Consider the following 17,585-nt stretch of genomic DNA (forward strand, 5'->3'; position numbering starts at 1 on the left):
TGTTTGTTTTCGGGTGTTTGTTTGTTTGGTCGTTTGTTTTTTACGCTCGTTTATCCGTTCCGTTGTGATCTTGTTATTAATAAATTGTCCTTATTTCATGTTTATTCTAAAAAGTACTATTCCACCATTTTTTGCTCTGTACAAAAGGCATCCCATCATAGTAGGCCTACAAGCTGTTGCTTTTAAAGGAACACGTTGCCTTGGATTGGACGAGTTGGTTTATAAAAAGTGTTTGTAACCGTTTGTTATAAAATGTATATGATTGAAAAGAATTATACAATGATCTACACAAATTTGCTTCAAAATTGCGTGGTTTTCCTTTTACTGTGCGAACTAACACTGTCGGCCATTAATTTTATGGGAGTCAAAGATTTGACTCCCCTAAATGGCCGCCCGTGTTAGTCGACGAGGTGAAAGGAAAACCGTGCAATTTCGAGGCATGTTTGTGTGGATCATTGTATTCTACTTTTACATCTTTTTAATCATAATATATGCATTTTATAACAAACGGTTTCAGACGCTTTTTATAGACCAACTCGTCCGATCCAAGGCAACGTATTCCTTTAATGGGTCATGCCTCCGCACAATTTCAGTTTTGTAAAATCAAATTGCTTATAATGTTTGTATGGAAATAAAATGTTGTTAAAAATTGATCGATTGGTTCAGACTTTTGGGTCCCCCATTATCAATAATTATACTTTTATTATACGGGGATGAACGGGAGCTCCCTTTTCCGATCGTATATACGGGGACCGTTCTCGGTGTTGTCTTCAGTATCCGACGACGAGTCTTGCTCGTACTCGAGCTCATCGGCTGCTTCCTTCAAGCGGTCTGATGTCTTCCCTCGCACGGCTGCCTGCTTGGACTTAACCCCTGGTTTTTCGTTCAGGTCTGGCTCATCACTGTCCCGCGTGAAGCCGGAATCCCCTCCCGTGTCGTCCTCCTCGGTGGCCCCACCGTACGAGAAGCCAAGACTGCTACCGTGACTCGACAGAGATTCCATCGACCTCCATGTGCCTTTCTCATATTGACTCTGTAAGCTCTTCCCGATGAAAGGATCTGCGTTCCACGGCAGCAGTTTTAGGTTCCTCGAAGGTCGAAGGCTACCGCCAAGGGCCTGGTACCGGTAGCCGTACCGCTTGAAATTCCCGAACTCCAACAGGTCATCGTAGTCTGAGTCGTATGGGATTCCGCGATGAATCGTTGCCTGTTTCATGAAACCAAGATCCCTCTCCAGCTGCTTGAGTTCCATTCGCTCGTCTTCAACCATCGTGGCCAAGACGTCTATTTTGTCTTGGAGTTCATCATTGGAACTGTTAAATTGAAACCATAACAAGAACCTGAAATTAAGGTGACTTTCCCTTTCAAGAGCAACGAACATACGATTCTACACGTCTGTAATCACAGTGGTGATGTTTGATTCGAATAATGTAAATTCAAGGTTTGCTTTTTCGCCGAGAAGTTGTTTGAAAAGGAGGCCTTTTAAACGCTGCGCGAGCAGGTATTTTTCATGTTTACACTAGGAAGAGAAAAGGAAGTTTGAAATTTGCCCAAAACAATGGAATTGATTAATTTGTACGATCACATTGTCGTAACAATCACCCGGTGGCCTCATGAATGCAACCGAAAAGGGCTGCACCGACCACCAACATGCTTGTCCAATAATAGTACAACCACCTCAACATTGGACATCTGTAAATAGGTGTCTCCCAGAGCATTACCTCATGGTTAGGATGTTGTACTACCTGGTGGCAATGAACTTTTCATTAGGATCTACACTAACTGAGACGACACACAAGGACATATTGGGATGAGAGGAAATGAGAAACAACTGGCAGAACTTCGCCTATAGTCTTGAAACAAAGAAACATCATCACTGAACCACTGCAAAAGATGTTTAACGACGCCAGGCGGAAAAAATGAATGTTTTTGCTACCAACAAGTTTCTTGCCTGTATACCTATTAGCCTTTTGTCAAGGCATTCGTGGCTTGGAGAGCCGTGATCCAAAGCGACTGGAACAGGAGACCACTCACGCTCCAGTCGCTTGGGATCGCGGCTCTCCAAGCAACAAATGCATTGCATTGACATAGGCTACTTACCTGATGAAAGAGGCATCTATCTGCATTTCTAGGTCCAGGTCTTCTTTGAGAAGTCTGCACTGGTAGTCCAACAACTTGGTCTCTTCCTTCCACTCCCTCGTTTTACCTATCAGGAGAATCACTCGTGCCTTCAGTATACGGTTGTGCCGGTAGTAGCCGTGGTATTTCTCAATGTCTCGAATCAAGCTTTCTTTCTGCCCGACCATGAGTTGAAAAGCTGCATGTTGAATCTCCTTGCCCTCGATTGCTTCGTCAAATTTCTGACGCAGCTTCTCAAGTTTCTTCTCTTGCCAAGTGAGGTTGTCGACATCAGACTGCTCGCCTTCGGTGTCATGTTTGTTTGATTTAGGAGGTGGGTTGGCGTTGTCTTTTGCCTTCCTCGTGTGAACTGAAGAGGCTTTCGATTTGTGGATCTTTTTAGTTGGGACATATTCTTCAGGGGGTTGTTTTGGGCCGTCTTTAGATCTGTTCGTCTTTTTTGTAGGGACGGTTTCGGCAGGGTGCTGTTTTTTGCCATGCTGCTCGTTCGATGCCTTCTGGTTGTTTCTGTTGGGAGTGTGTTTCTGTTTCATGTTCCTGTTGTCCTCTACCACTGTATCTCCAGTACTTTGATTTTCTTGTTGCATCTGCTTCTTGCCTCTGATGGTAGTAGACTCCTGCTTCAACTGCTTTGATCTGTTCTGATTTCTTTCTTTAGTGACTGTGCTAGCTCGGTTCGTCGTCTGGCTTTCAACTATCTGTTCATCTCCCAACGTTTCTGGTTCTGGTTCACTTTTATTTCTCCCACCACGATCGTGATCCCTCAAGGTAGGAGGAGAAGGCTTGACTTTGTTTCTCTGAGTGCCTTTCGTTTGGATTTGACCTGCAGGTCTTGCTTTCCGGGGCTGTTGGCTAACATTATGAGGCATTGGTTCTTCAGCAGCGCCTGGTCCTGCAGACTCTTCTGAAATTGGTTCTGGAATAGTTTCTCCTCTTTTTTGGCCCTTTCGGCTTCCAACAGGTTTTTCTGAATGAGAGGGATTCTTCGACTGTTTTTTTGGAATCGCCCTTTTGGGGAAGGACTCTTCGTTTCCCGGCTGCTCTTTTTGCTGCTTTGCCCCTTGGTTGCCGACATCGGGTTTATCCAAAGCCTTTTCACTGCGACCGGCTGGATTGGTTGGTTTATTGCGTAAGGGTGCCCTTCTTTGTTTGACAAGCTCCTTCCTTTCGGCATCTAGCTCTTCCATGCTTCTTACCTTCTTTATTTGTCGTCTGAACACAGCTGGTTGTGTCATGGGTTGATCCTTGACATGAGTTTCCTCTTTCTGTCTTTTGCTGTTTTTCGGAACGGTCTTAGGCATTACAGGTAAGTCGGAGTCTGGCGATGACCAGTCACTACCACATTCAGAATTCGGGCCAAGCTTTCGCCGAATCTTCTCTGCCTTGTACCACCACGCCCTTGCAAATATGACAGCCATACGGCTCTTATTAAGCACGTCCGGAACAAGCCTTAGAATACTCTGAAACCTCGTACAGTCCTTGAACTGGCTGATGCTGTGCTCGGAGCTGGCGTCAAAGAGAGTTGAATCGACTTCCGTCTCCTCAAGTAGCTTCTCCCAAGACGAGATAGTCTCTTCTATACCGTCAACGGTGCATGACAACTGCTGACAAAGCTCCCCTACTTCAGAAGCCACGTCTGGTGCTAAATCTTGAGCAGGTCCCTTCTTGGACGACTTGCCCTTCTTCGCCCCCGTGCCCTTCGCTTCTGTATTCTGAAGTCTAATAAACATCGTATCGTAGAAGAAGTCGAATAACACGGTGTGGATTCTCTCTTTGAAGACCCTGGACAACCGTCTGAGGTAACCCACATACTCGAAGAAGGTTTTGAAGAAGATGTTGCTGATTCGTCGGTGTGTCGACCGAGGAGCTCTGTGTACGACCTGGCGGAGGGTCTGGAGTGAGTTGACGGTCTGGTTCGGGGGCACGATGCACTTGAGCTCCCGGTAAAGTCTCTCGATGGAGAAGAGGTTATCGGCTCTTTGGATGTATCTTTCGAAATCGCTGAGCTGTCTGTGCATGGCGTAGTTTTGCTTCTGTCGACTTGCACCGATCATCTCATCGGGATGCGTCTAGAGAAGAAAATAAAAAACGAAAAGTACAAAATGAAATATTCTTCTGCAGCTCACAAAACCTTTAAAGTCACCTGGAAATATAATTTTTTTTCTTTCAAACATAAGAGTATATGCTTACGAACAATAAAACAATTTTTTTTAGTAATTGTTTGTCACGATTTATATGTTTAAAAAATATATAACGTTGTTTAGGGGCTGACTCCGCCTACCCCTTTTGTGACGTCAATCGAGGCAGACTTTGCCTGCAATGCGTATAGTAAACACACGTGCAAAGTACATGTACGTCCAAGTCGTGAGTTGGTACATTTCAAAAAGTGTTTTTCTGCATTCAGAAACGTACAAACTTACGACTTGGTCCGTACGTACTTTGCAATTATGTTTACTCTACGCATTACAGGCAAAGTCTGCCTCGATTGACGTCACGAACAGCGCCCTCTCGGGTCGGGGTCTACTCTTAAATTTGTAAATAACATAAGAACTGATTTTTTTAAAACCTTAGTTAACTGTTTATTCACATTCCACTCGTCAAAACACATATATTAGAGACAAAAGCTTTATTTTGAAAAAATACCACTTCCAGGTGACTTTAAATTACATTTGAGTAAAATATCAAATGTCAACAAATATTTTCACCCATAGAACATCTTAAAGACATAAAAGGCCAAGTTTATATCACATAGAAATACTACTATGCCTAATAGTAAACAACAAATCAGGGGGGGGGGGGGGTGGCACGGCCCCGTCCCCCTCCCCCTTGTATAACCGCCCTAGGTAACCAATGTATTTTATTATTTAAAATCGGCGTTATAAATGGCAGGGCATGACTTTTTAGTCAAAGGTAAAACCACGACCATGAAGACTAGTTCTGAATACCCCGAAGACGTTTAATTTGAGTACGAGGAAAAACATACACATATCAAGTCTAGAAACTACGACAGAGTGGACTATCTACTCAGTTGCATTTTGTGTCAACAATTTCATTGCTTTGCCTATTATTACGAATGTTAAATGCCGTAGAACGACCAATACGAAACATAATGCGAACTAAAGGTCATTGAAGAGTCGAATATCACACCAAGGTTACGAGCTTCGGTATTGAAGTCTTGAATGTATAAGAATGTTTAAAACAAACCCGATTGTGAAAAAGAATTTGATGCAACAATAGCTAAAAGATAAAACAATCGTGAATTAACCAGAGCGTCTCTTAAACGAAACTGACTTGTTTTTGTCTTTGGCTGTGAATATTATTATAATTTTAATTATTGAAATAATTATAAGAAGAAACGGAAAAGTGCAGTTCCTATAGTTGTTATAAGAATGTATTTCAATATACATTACATAAACAACTGTCCGCTGTATTATAGCACTCTCCTCAAAAGCATGTCTTTGTAAAAAATGTAATAATGATAATTTTATCTTTTGTTATAAAACATTTAAACCCAACCGAACCGTAACCAAACGCTCGCCGTTGTCATGGCGATGGTGATGCCAATTTGGATACGAGCAATTAGCTGGAAGGTCATGTATAGTGCATGTGTATTTCAGTATAAGTAACATCATCAGTGATATAGACAAAGGTACCAGCTAAATTTGCCATGGGAAACGAATGCCCTTGCACCCTTCCAATGTACTACTAAGCCTTTCAAGCTTATGATTTCGTAGGGTAATGTGCATTGTTATAATTATTGTCTTTGGATTGGTGCCCCACAACGATACTCTTATCTAATAATGCTTAGAATCTTAACATCATTGAACTTTTATTAATTTGTTTTTGTTGATGTAATTTTTCTGTTCCTTTTCAGTTACAATGTAGTGGCTTAATTGACTTCCAGTTGTGATGTTTTTCAATGTAAAAATTATGGCTTAATAATGATATTAATAATGATATTATTAACAATGAAGCCCTTTCCACTCATTGTTGCCATTCAGCATTTGTGCTGCAATGACAGTTTTAATAAACCATACATAGCTATTAGCCCTCAAACGGGCAACATGTTTGCAACTAGACCGAAAACACATTTTGATATTACTCGCTAAGTTAAAAAAAGAAAAAGAAAAAAAACCCACACACACAGGTGAAACGCGTCAGTTTGTCTTATACTAGAAGTCCGTCGGTGTACATCATTACACAATACACTTGTTTTAGTGAATCCTTGAACACACGCTTGTGAATTGTTGTCAGTATTTTATGCCAAATGACAAATATCTTGGATGATGTACAAAATAAATAATTATTATTTAAGGCATTCGTGCAACTGAAAGAACATTTTCATTTGTTGAAAACTAAAATTTCGTTTTCGCCTCGCTGAATGGAATATTCCATCTTCTCCTCATTAAAAATATTTACGTCGTTGCACTCATAAATATTCACTATTTTGTAAAATATTCCTGGAAAAAATAAAAATTTAATTTCCCTTGGTATCGCTAATTAACCATACACATAACGGTTCCACATGAGTTCCCTGACTGTATAGTTGTATACACGCCCCAATGGCTGCGACTGTTTGTGTGGTCCGTCCATCGTGGCCCGAGTGGATAAGAACACCGGATTCAAGCTCTGGTGTTTCGTATCAGCAGAGTGTGGGTTCGAGACCCAGTGGGACGTAAAGCCGTTGGTCACGTGTGTTGTGTAATGCACATAAATAATAACCCAGTGCACTTATCCTAAACAGAAGGGGCTCGCCCTGGTGTTCTTGGTTTGATCGGCAACATATTGCACCATAGTAACTTGTAAACCATTAAATGGTGCTACTAAGGAATTAGGTATCAAACTTTAAAACGTATAGCTGCACATTTGCAAAAAATAAATAAAAAAATTGCACAAGCATGTGTTTTAGGATCAAGTACACGAGGTAAGATACCAATCACTAATCCGATATTATGGTAAGCATACTTTTTGTGCTCGATGAAATTGGACCCTTGATGTCTAACCGATGATCATTGTGTACTTGATATTTCACTCATTTCGTGTAATGTGAACATCATGGGAATTCGGCACATGTAGAAATCGACCCACATGCTTATTATGATTCTAACACGTTATTATGAACACAATGAACGACAGAACATGCATGTAGATGGAAAGGTCGAGCCTTTTGATGGACTTGACCCTGCTTTGAGTCCGTCGGCATGTGCTGACTCATTTTATTGACACTATTGGGAATTGTCTAAGACCAGTCTTCTCAATTTGTGTATCTCAACAAATGCATAAAGTAATAACAAACCTAAATTTTTAGCTCGATTGGTCGTCGGAGTTGCGAGATAACTATGAAAGAAAAAAAAACACCCTTGTCACACGAAGTTGTGTGCTTTCAGATGCTTGATTTCGAGACCTCAAATTCTAAACTTAAGGTCTCGAAATCAAATTCGTGGAAAATGACTTCTTTCTCGAAAACTACGTCACTTCAGAGGGAGCCGTTTCTCACAATGTTTTTTTTTTTTTTTATATAATCCAAGGGACTCTCATTTATTTTCCACTGTCTCTTGTCTCAATATTCGTACAAACAGTTCTTACATGACAAATACAATAAACAATACCATTAACAATAAAAGCAAGTTAACCTTGGCCTAAGATAAAAAATGAGTCCCATTTCTGATAAAACTTGAAGTTTACTCCATTAGTAAAAAACATTAATTTTTCCATTGAATAGTACTTTTTCACCTCTCGTTTTAAAACTAAAAGTGATGGGCGTTTCCCGATCATTTTCATTGTATACACATGAAATCTACATATCAACAGGATCAAGTTAACCACATTGCTATTTTTGGTATTACCAAAAAGAAAGACTTCGTTATCCATTGCAAGGGAGAAATTAGTCTGTTCTTTTATCCATGAAAACACTGAGGACCAAAAAGAAATAGTATGGGTGCAGGAACAGAAAAGATGGAAAATGGTCTCTTCTTCTTTTTTTTGCAGAATGTACAGAGATTAGTGTCGGTCTTATTGATTTTAAACAAAAATGAATTAGTGCCCAGGATCCGATGGATTAATCTAAATTGAAACCATCTTAGTTTAGTGTCCACAGTACATGAGTAGGGAATGTTAAAAATCAAAGACCACTTCGAAGAATCGAGGTTGGTATTAAGTTTGACGTTCCACTTGTCAATAAATTTCCTTTTGACCTGTTTAGATAGGACTAAAACATGATAGATTCTTTGTGACCCCTTTTTGTCCTTTAAAAGGACTTCAAGGTTGAAAGGTAAAAAAGGAAAATTAAGATGCGAGTGTTCTATCAAGATGTCCTTAAAGGACGACTTAATAGCTCTTAACACCCCACTATACTCCAGGAAGTTAGTGTGGACACTAAATGTGTTCTTGAAATCTTCAAGAGGGAGAAAATCCCCATTCTCGTCAATAAGATCACAAATAAACTTAACTCCTTTGCTTTCCCAATGTTTATAATAAATACACTTCCCACCAACTTTAATTTTATCATTAAACCAAAGCGTGCTCTTTAGTACCTCCACTGTAGTTGTGGGTAAGTGGACCCGAGTAAAATTAGACCACGATTTGAACACATCGAGCCAAAAATTATTATAAATTCTTTGCGTACCCACAAATTTTGCTGAGCCACCTTCCAATAATAACAAACGAGTAATGCCAAAAATATGATTACATAAAGTGGACCAGTCTGACGACTGGTTAGCCTTGTAAAGTGTAAGCACGGACATCAACCATCCGCAACCCACCCAGACCATAATCTTGGATCATTTGGTTTTTAGCAACACGGTCGTGTCCTTTCCAAATGAAGTTAAAGAACATAGTGTTTAATTCTTTGATCATATTACAGGGTGGGTCGGGGATGGTTAACACAAGGTAAGTAAGTTTAGACAAAAGTAAAGATTTGACAACGGCAATTCTCCCTAGAACGGTTAAGTGTCTCTTAGACCAGTTGAAGATTATTTTGTCCACGAATGGAACAAATAACTCTATAATTGTAATTTAACAAAACCATGGAATTTAGGTCAGTAGAAAACTCAATACCAAGAATTTTAAAAATGTGCTCATCCTCAACCCAGTTCACCTTAATCTCTTCACAAAGCTTTTCACCACAACCCTTCTTAGAACCAACCCAAATGGCGTTCGTTTTCTCAATGTTAACTTTCAATCCAGACATACTTGCAAATAGGTCAAGAATTTTAAACGCTGCTTGCAAAGACTTCTCGGTGCCATTCAAAAACAATACCGTATCATCCGCATACTGGGATATTCGAAATTCTGTACCCTCAACCTTAATACCTTCAAGAATTTTGTCATTGCATACCAACATGGATAAAACTTCTGCACACAAAAGGAACAAGTAAGGGCTTAATCCGTCTCCTTGCCTACAACCTCTCCCGATCTGGAATGATTCTGAAAGGAACCCATTAACTAAAACTGAAGACGAGGCTTGGTTGTAAAGTACCCGGATCCATTTTGTAACTGAGGGACCGAAATTAAATTTATCGAGCACTTTAAAAATAAAATCGTGAGAAATGGAATCGAATGCTTTTTCAAAGTCAATAGAAAGAAGTAAACCCGGAATACTATTAGATTTAGTGAGGTTCAGTAAATCATACAACAACCTAATATTTTCTCCAATAAAACGGTCTGCCATGAATCCTTTCTGACTTTCATGAATGATAAAGGGAAGACAGGATTTCACTCTCTCTGCAATACATGCCGAGGCAATTTTGTAAGATGTGTTCAGCAGCGAAATGGGGCGCCAGTTTTTCAAATACTGCCGAGGTTTGTTCCCTTTTGGCAGGAGAGTAATAATCCCGTATTTCTGAGTGACCGAAAGTTGACCTGAAACATAGGCACCATTTAATGAACGTAAAAGGTACCATGAAAGGTCGGGAGCAAACAAATTATAAAATTCAAAACTAAAACCGTCTGAGCCTGGGGACTTCCCCCCTTTCGCCCTTTTTAACACTCGCATTAGTTCTTCATGGGACAGGGGCCCCTCAATGCTATCACGCATGTTGTCAGAAAGAATACTCTTGTCAGCCGCAGCAAAAATAGAGTTTAAATCAATATTATCATCAACTCTCCGAGTAGAATAAAGTTTTTGGTAGAAATTCCTAGCCTCCTGTAAAATGTCATTGGAACTAGTAAGTTTACAATTAGCGTCATTAATAACACATTTCATCGCTTTGTTGACGAAATTACGCTTCTACAAATTTAAAAAGTACTTTGAGGGTTTTTCACCACCCTCCATCCAACGAGTCTTAAACCTAATTAGAACACCCTCCATCTTAGCTTTACGGAGAGCAACAAGATCGGTCTGCTTAGCATTTAAAAGATCAACCGACTCAAGATCACCCTCCGAAACTTTAACAGAAAAAACACTAATCTCTTTCTCAAGCATGGACTCTGCTTTCTGGTTTCTTTCGTCTTCCAAGCGGCGTAGGAGATCGTCTTGGATCTAATTTTCATCAATAACATTTCAAAAAGAACTTGATCATTAATAACAAAGTGAATGTCACGAGGATGCATTTTTCTTAGGCTGGAGCGTAAATAAGGGCAAGCGGCATATTCATCTACCAACTCCCCAATAGTGTCTTTAACTAAATCGGAGTAAGTATTATCAGTCAAAAGTGAATTATTAAATTTCCAATACCCTTTACCAGGTTCCATGTCGCTAAGATCCAATTTAATATCAACCAAAGAGTGATCAGTTCTGTACCCTGGCTTAATATCACTACTAATAATTTTAGAGTTAAGCTCCGAGGAAATTACAAGATAATCCAACCTGGATTGTTTCGGAGTTTGGTGTTGTCTCCAAGTGTATCTACTTAAATCTGGATTGTGAACTAGCCAAACATCTATTAAATCAAAGTCGTTACATAAACTAAGCACTCTGTTTCTAGCCAGAGGATTATTCAAATTAATGTAATTAACACAATCAAGGAAATCATATAATATCAAGTTCCAGTCCCCACATAAAATAGCATGAGTATTATCCAAATCATTCAGGACAGTACATATATCATCATAAAAGCCAGGGTCATCATTATTTGGCCCATACAGGTTAATCAGAGAGATATTGTACTCTCCAATTTCCAAATCCAAAATTAAAAAGTTACCATTGTCGTCATTTTTGACACGCTTGACTTTATACTCGAAATTGTTATTAAAGAGGATAGCAACTCCCCTGGAATTACTCCTAAAAGAACTTTAAAAAAACTCAAAACCCCATTCATTCCGGACAAGATTTTCCATGCCCTTATCAAAATGAACATCTTGTAAACAATAAACAGAATATTTTTTTTACTTTTAAGAAAATGAAAAACATCTCTTCTCTTGGCTAAGTTTCCCAACCCTCGGCAGTTCATCGAGGCTATCGAAAACTGACTATTTTCCATCGCAGTTGTATTTACGTGAGGAAGAAAGGAGTGTATTGGCAATAATTATAAACTTACTTTTCATGTGCATACTAACAATATTCTTTAATTAAAGAAACGAAATACAAGCTAGAAATATCACAGTGAATCGACGATATGAAAAGAATAAATGCTACCCTGGATTTTTGCATTGATCCCACCCACTCTCCAAACCCCTTGCATCCCGCAAGACACAAAAACCCTTCCCGCAAACAGAGGATGACAAAAAATCCTCCCTCCAAACCCCCCCCCCCCTGAAAAAAAATCTTCTAGGTCGACGAATGACCCGCAAAAGATGGATCATTGGGATGGAACCTACTAATACACAATAGACGCGGAGCTCTTTTAGTGCACGTCCTTTCCTTACGGCGTCATTAGTCCACAATGTGTTATACTACCAACCTCTCCCCATCCATTACTCACTACCAAGTGAGGTTATATGCTGAGAATTACTTTGAGTAATTACCAATAGTGTCCACTGCCTTTAACGAGGGACGTGTTGTTCTTTGAACTATTCGATTGCGTTAATCCTACGAAACTCTGCCATCGCACTTAGTGTACAACATCACCAAGTCTTGTTGTTAATAATGGTAGACGTACCACATTATACAACAAATTTTGATAATTTTTGATAAAAACACAGGCAATACTTGGCATGTAAACAACACACTCAGGAAAAAAACCACACCAAAACAACAACAAACAAACAATTAAAACAAACCCCCAAAACTATGATACTAGAGAAAGGAAATCAATTATGGAAAAAGGCCAGTCAGCATGCCACGGAGGCGTTGCAAGCAACTGATCCCTTTATTAAATACACAGTTTATTATTGTATATTTTGAGAGGTAATCGGTTGCCATCTTCTATTGTTGAATGACAACACCTATCAACAAAAAAGGTGAATATTTCATCAACATAGGCGCGGTCAAGTTTAAAGGCAGTGGACACTATAGTTGGTGTATCTCAACAAATGCATAAAATAACAAACCTGTGAAAATTTGAGTTCAATCGGTCATCGAAGTTGCGAGATAATAATGAAAGAAAAAAACACTCATGTCACACGAAGTTGTGTGCGTTTAGATGGTTGATTTCGAGACCTCAAATTCTAAACTTGAGGTCTCGAAATCAAGTTCGTGAAAAATTACTTCTTTCTCAAAAACTATGGCACTTCAGAGGGAGCCGTTTCTCACAAAGTTTAACACCATCAACCTCTCCCCATTACTCGTCACCAAGTGAGGTTTTATGCTAATAATTATTTTGAGTAATTACCAATAGTGTCCACTGCCTTTAAGTGAAAAACACGACAAACTTTGATCTGTCCCCAGTTTGACATATTTTTTTAGCATGGTTGATGTAGAAGTTTTTCTTTCAAATTGGACACCAGTCATTTTGTGAGCCTACTACTTTCAAATAACGTTGCCATATCTTTGGTTTTTAACCTATCCACCTTTTCAAAACTTTAAAACCATAAAGACAATCTTTAAAAGTGACATCCAAACACAACGAGTTAAATTCATCATAATAAAACAGAACTACCGATCCGTAGCTATTTCACTAACTTAATTGCTTTTAGGGTTTTCAAGCTCTCCTCACAAAGAATGTTTAAATTATTAAATAAATTATAATTTTCCAAAGAGGAATATGACAGCTACCATATTAATTAATAAACGAATGATGATCACACACAGACATACCGTCTGTATGAACATTGTACCCAATCAGAGGACCAGTAATTACTAAAACAGTATGGTTGTATTCACATATTTTGTAGAAATTACGTCAAAATATTATTAACATATTCTGTCATACACCGTTTTGATGAATGACACGGCTTTTTGGTTTTCAAAAAAAAAGAAAATCCATTATAAACCTAAAAGTTTATGTACTGGCGGATGTGTTGCTACAATGTGGTTTGATTGTTGTAAATAAGTCTGATATTCACCGACCCTAGTGTTGTAATTGACACCCCATTAAGTCGTGAGGCAAACAAGAAGAACACTATTTAATAAAACCAACATTAGTAAATATTTAGTATTAAAATGGTCCTTAATGAAGTGGCCAGCACTAAATGCACGGCATGTTTCATGGCATTCAATCCTGCATGGTCTTAATTAATAAGAATCAATACCTACATCAATGATTGTTATGCCCTTCATACAATAATTGCAGTGCAGCAGTTTGTTAGTGTTATAATCGACTTAGTAATGCAGTACGCAAAATTAAACAGGAGTAAGCAGGATTCGTTGTAGCCAGACTGCTTTGTGTTTTGAGCTAAACCACTCTTGTATGGAAACCACTTAAAGGCCAAGTAAACAAGAAGAAAAACAAAGACAAATACTCATTAATTGTTTTATATTACCTGCGAGCTGCGATATTGTTTAAAGGGTGGCTGCAGTGTTTTTTTTTAATAATTTAAACGATTAAACATGACTTTTTAAACATGAATTTGTTTTAATTATTTTTTATTAAATGCGCAAGAGATTAGGTTTTCAAGAGATTACGTGAACCCACCCCGCCCCTAAAAGGGGCATAAACGTGACGTCATGTCGGGAACCCGAGCCGTCGGGCCCCCTGGCTGTGTGCATATAGAGACGTGTGCACTGTGTGGCCTGGTACCTAAGCGCGTGTAGTTAGGGACCAGACTCTTTTTGCCGACGATATCTTTGAATTTCCGACGTGACGTCGATGGTAGGGGGGCGGTAACAATCCACAAAAGGGGGGGCATGACTTATTCGCTAATTACGCAAGTGAGATATGTCGGGGAAAAAACAAAACATATTTTATTGAGGTTCAATACATATATCAGAAATAAATGACAGCAAAATTAACTGTTTTATTTTAATTCACTGCAGCATCCCTTTAAATTCATTGTGCACTATTGGTAACCAGCAATGGAGAGCTACTGATAATATAAAACATTGTGAGAAACGGCTCCCTCTAAAGCAACATAGTTTTTGAGAAAGAGTAAATTTCCCACTCCAACTTAAATAGGCCTACTTCAGGCCTAAACCATTTTAGTAGGCATCTGAAAGCAACAAAGTTGTGCAATAAGGGTATTTTTTCCGTCATTATTCTCTTGCAACTTCAAAAATCAATGCTTGAAAAGATTAGTTAAGATTCACCAAGTAGGAATACTGGTCTTTAACAGTTACCAGAGGTGCACAGTGTCTTATAAACGATGCACTTTTTATTATTATTTCAAGTATCGACCCAAGGCTATAAGACAATGTAGAATATAATTACCATAGAGATATGACTTAAATGAAACTGTATTTTTAATATCATAATAATTGGCTGATACCTTATTCATGTAAGCATAATTTGTTTGTCCTAAGCTTCTCTTTGTGTTAAAAAAATTGTTTGATATTTGGCACTGGTTCTTAGTTAAACCATCATTTCGGTTGTGTTAATTGAACCCTACAAAAAAAAAACATTTGAAAAAAACACACAGGTATAAACGAAAATAATACTTCTGAAGGTACTGAATGATAGCAGTATTATAGCGACGTTCCCTAAAAGACCATGGTTTTCAAGCGAACCAAAAAAAAAAATACAATGATTAAAAAAAACTATTTGTTTAGTGACGACATGTGAAAAATAATGCCCTATCACAAAAGTGTTTATTTTTGGTAATGTGTGTATTATAGTATTTATAGTCTTTTTTCTTATATTGAAAGAAAAAACTCACGACGTCCTCTGTTATTGTCTGCGTTTTGTTATTATAAACGCAACGGCCAAAATACCATCCAGGAGTCGATAGAAAAATAATCCGAAATTTATTTAAAGGTATATATACAGGATTGGTAAAGTCAATGTTTAGTCTTGTATGAAAGGCTTACTAGTTATGAAGTAATATTAAAGAACTAGTTCCCTTTGTGAACAAGTTTATCTTATAACCAGCTACCTATCCACCCTGCCCCCCCCCCCCCCCCAAAAAAAAAAAAAAATAATAATAATAATAAAAATAAAAATAAATTACTAAACATTGAACAAGCAAAAAAACGCAACAGCTGATTACGGTTGTTACAACCATAATTCGGGGCAATGTGTTTGCAGGTTGAAAATTTGTGCATTGTATTTCACCATCTCTTGACTCACACAACATATTAAACTTAATTTATTTTCGTATAATAGGCATTATGCTCGATCACATAAAATATGATTACTGTCTGCAACTATTTTGTCAGCTCTCTACCAAACCTGGCTGTATAATTTCACATTAAGGGAGCACGGTATTTTGTTTTATACTTACGTAAAATATTTCAAAATAATCCTCCATGTCCATGGTCGCTCTGTTCACGTTGTAATAACACGTTGACAAAATCTCCAGTAGCCAAGGTATGATCTACAGCAGTGGTGGTTTTGTTGCGTTTCGATCGAAACTGCGCGGGGAAAATAAAGCTGAACTGACGGCATCCACGGTGATGTAGAATGTGGGCACCGAGTGTAAACGACTCTTTTTCCCAAGAAGGCCAATCAAGCCAGTTTATTGTTAGGCTTTGATTGCCATGGCAACGTGTAAATGATCAAGTTAGTGGGCCGGTAGACTAGGGAGTTGTGCTATACTGGAATTATGATGAAACGGCTGGAAACATATCACCAAACGAAACGTTTTATGGTAATTTTAATATCCGTGTTATATGAACATAACAATAATACGAAATTATATTAATTAGCGGGTCATGGTCGAGTGGTTTAGAGCATCGAATTAAAGTTCTAGTGGTTATGTCATCGGGTTGTGGGTTCGAATCCTGGTCATGACACTTCTGCCCTTGATCACGATGTTTTACTGTAGGCGGTTCTCCGGAGGAACGGGTACCGGTGTCGCTATGTCCTCTATGCAATACTATCCGGAGGACATTATTTCTTATGCAATAATGTCCGCCGGACGGTTTTGCATAATGCAATGTGTCCGCCCGGACACATTTGCAATTGCAGTTGTGTCCCGTGCAAAACAGTTCTTTCAGTAAATTAAACGCCCTTGGTCGACGGAACACGTTCGCAATTTTTTACAAGCTAAGTGCATTATTATTATTATTTTTTCTTCTGCCACTTCATACAAAAAACAATAACAATACATGTACATACAATTGCAAAAAAAGATTAAAGTTATAGGGCAAAAATAAAATGAAGGAAATGGGAATAGTTCGGCCGTTGGGTATTTAAAAGCTGCAACCATACAATACGTGAATATTCTTGCTGCATAATATACGTAGGTTCAGTGCATGCACGCTCGCTTACGCGCGCACATGTACAGCCATATGTCCGCCGGATGGTTTTTACATAGCCCCGGACACGATTGCATATGCAAAAGTGTCCGGAGCGGACGGTATTGCATGGCGGACACAATTGCATCTGACACCGGCGATCATGTTGATATTGTGTATGAAAAAGCCTTTGGAACGCCACGGCAGCTTTGGGCTGTATCCCAATAGAGCTGAAGCAAGAAAACATGCTATTGGCCAAGAGTAAAGACCCAGTGTTATTGTTCCGCTTAAAGCGCATTGAATGAAACGGTTATTGTAATGTTGTAATGAGCCGATAAACATTAACTAGATATTATTATGATTGTTTATACGACACTACTTACAACAAGGAAGTGTTTTATAAAAAGGCAATATATTTAAAGAATACAATCAACAAGCGCCCACGAAAAGAAGAACATGGACATGCGTTTTTGATTTGAACACAAACAAAGTAATCGGTGGATGGACACGTAAAATTACCAGTGTTGGTGAAGTATTATCAGTTTATAAACATGTCTCTGGTAGCAGATATTGAACTAAAAACACAAATGCACAAAATAAAGAGCGTTGATTGCGCCAAAATTATCGACGTCATAGCTTTATGTTTAATTGCTTATCCAGATATTCTGAGCTGCTCAGCAAAAAGTACATGTTCAATCTTGTCACGAGATGGCGCTATTGAAGATATGCATCCTGACTAACCTTGGGATATTGATGAATTATTGCTATTGGTCATGTCAAAGCATGGTCAGAGAGGAAG

General features: G+C 38.7%; 1 protein-coding gene across 1 annotated transcript; it reads right to left on the reverse strand.

The window, feature by feature from the left end:
• Positions 1–565: 565 nt before the first annotated feature.
• Positions 566–15,985, reverse strand: LOC117300336. The gene is made up of 3 exons (XM_033784088.1): positions 15,832–15,985; positions 2,101–4,208; positions 566–1,313 (listed from the first exon to the last, which is right to left on the reverse strand). The coding sequence occupies exons 1-3, from the start codon at positions 15,862–15,864 to the stop codon at positions 704–706; spliced, it is 2,751 nt and encodes a 916-aa protein (XP_033639979.1). The 5' UTR covers positions 15,865–15,985; the 3' UTR covers positions 566–703.
• Positions 15,986–17,585: the final 1,600 nt, after the last annotated feature.

Source organism: Asterias rubens, chromosome 15 (genome assembly GCF_902459465.1).
Source record: "Asterias rubens chromosome 15, eAstRub1.3, whole genome shotgun sequence".
In the NCBI taxonomy this organism is placed as follows: Eukaryota; Metazoa; Echinodermata; class Asteroidea; order Forcipulatida; family Asteriidae; genus Asterias; species Asterias rubens.